The sequence below is a fragment of the Acanthisitta chloris genome, unplaced genomic scaffold, assembly GCF_000695815.1.
Source record: "Acanthisitta chloris isolate BGI_N310 unplaced genomic scaffold, ASM69581v1 C16451364, whole genome shotgun sequence".
In the NCBI taxonomy this organism is placed as follows: domain Eukaryota; kingdom Metazoa; phylum Chordata; class Aves; order Passeriformes; family Acanthisittidae; genus Acanthisitta; species Acanthisitta chloris.
Window position 1 is genome coordinate 1 of NW_008702206.1, and position 955 is coordinate 955.

A 955-nucleotide genomic window follows, 5' to 3' on the forward strand; every position below is an offset into this window, starting at 1 on the left:
AGGACTGTTTATGTGCATCCCTCCACAGGGAGACCCTTTTCAGGCCACACAGGCAACACGAGATGCGATATCCGGCTCCACAGTCCACTCAGCTTGTCTGTGTCCATGTCATTAAAAGAACTAGGAACACCTGGACTGGTAAACTTGTCCCAGAGGAAATCCCGGACTTTCTGCTCGACTTCTTGAAAGGTGAGGCTCTTTCCCAGTGACTGGTCATCCAGCAGAACTGTCAGCAGAAGGGCCACGTCCTTAAAGGCTGCATTTTCATGGTCACAGTACTTGTAAAAGATCAAGGTGGAGCCTGCAGGCAGCAGCTCAAATCGGTGCACCACTGCCACCTTCTTGCCTTCTGTGAACCCAGAGCTGAGCTCATCATCTACCTCCTGCTTTGCAACGTCACTATCCAACACAGCTTTTTCTGCCCCATCGATTTCGATGGTGGTAGCATTCTGGGAGGAGGCAAAAGCATTGGCAATCTCGTTACTCAGGCACCTCAGGACCTTCTCAGCTTCTCGGCCAGCTGTGAAGAGCAAGATGGCAGGTCTCACGTGCAGGTGGGAAGTATTAAGACGTTTCTCCAAGAACACATGAGCTCTTCTCCACAGATTTTGGTCCTGACCTTGGTAAGTATTTTTTAGCTCCTCCATCCGGGCCCGAAACACTTGCAGAATTTCAGCAGCTCTATTTGTAGTTCCATCTAGACGACTTGGTATTCCACTCCAGAAAACATAAAACACTAGGACACTAACTAATAGAAACAGCAATAAAGCCAAGGCCTTGTGAAACCCATTCTGTGATTCACCATCATCTACAGAAACAGAGAGCAAACAAGAAGGAAACGATGTTTTAAGAGGAGTCAACAAGTGACAGGAAAATATGAGGAAATAGTAGAATTCTGTGAAATCCCATTCTCAAACTACTGGTACAGTAGAATCATCAAGATTGGAGGAGACCT

At 47.1% G+C, this 955-nt stretch overlaps 1 protein-coding gene across 1 annotated transcript; it reads right to left on the minus strand.

Annotated features, from left to right (window-relative positions):
• Positions 1-8: 8 nt before the first annotated feature.
• Positions 9-808, minus strand: LOC103810391 (torsin-1A-interacting protein 1-like; the record flags this gene model as incomplete). Its single annotated transcript, XM_009083286.1, has 1 exon — positions 9-808. A coding segment is annotated over one exon (800 nt), but the record flags the coding sequence as incomplete, so codon positions are not given.
• Between the last annotated feature and the right edge of the window lie 147 nt (positions 809-955).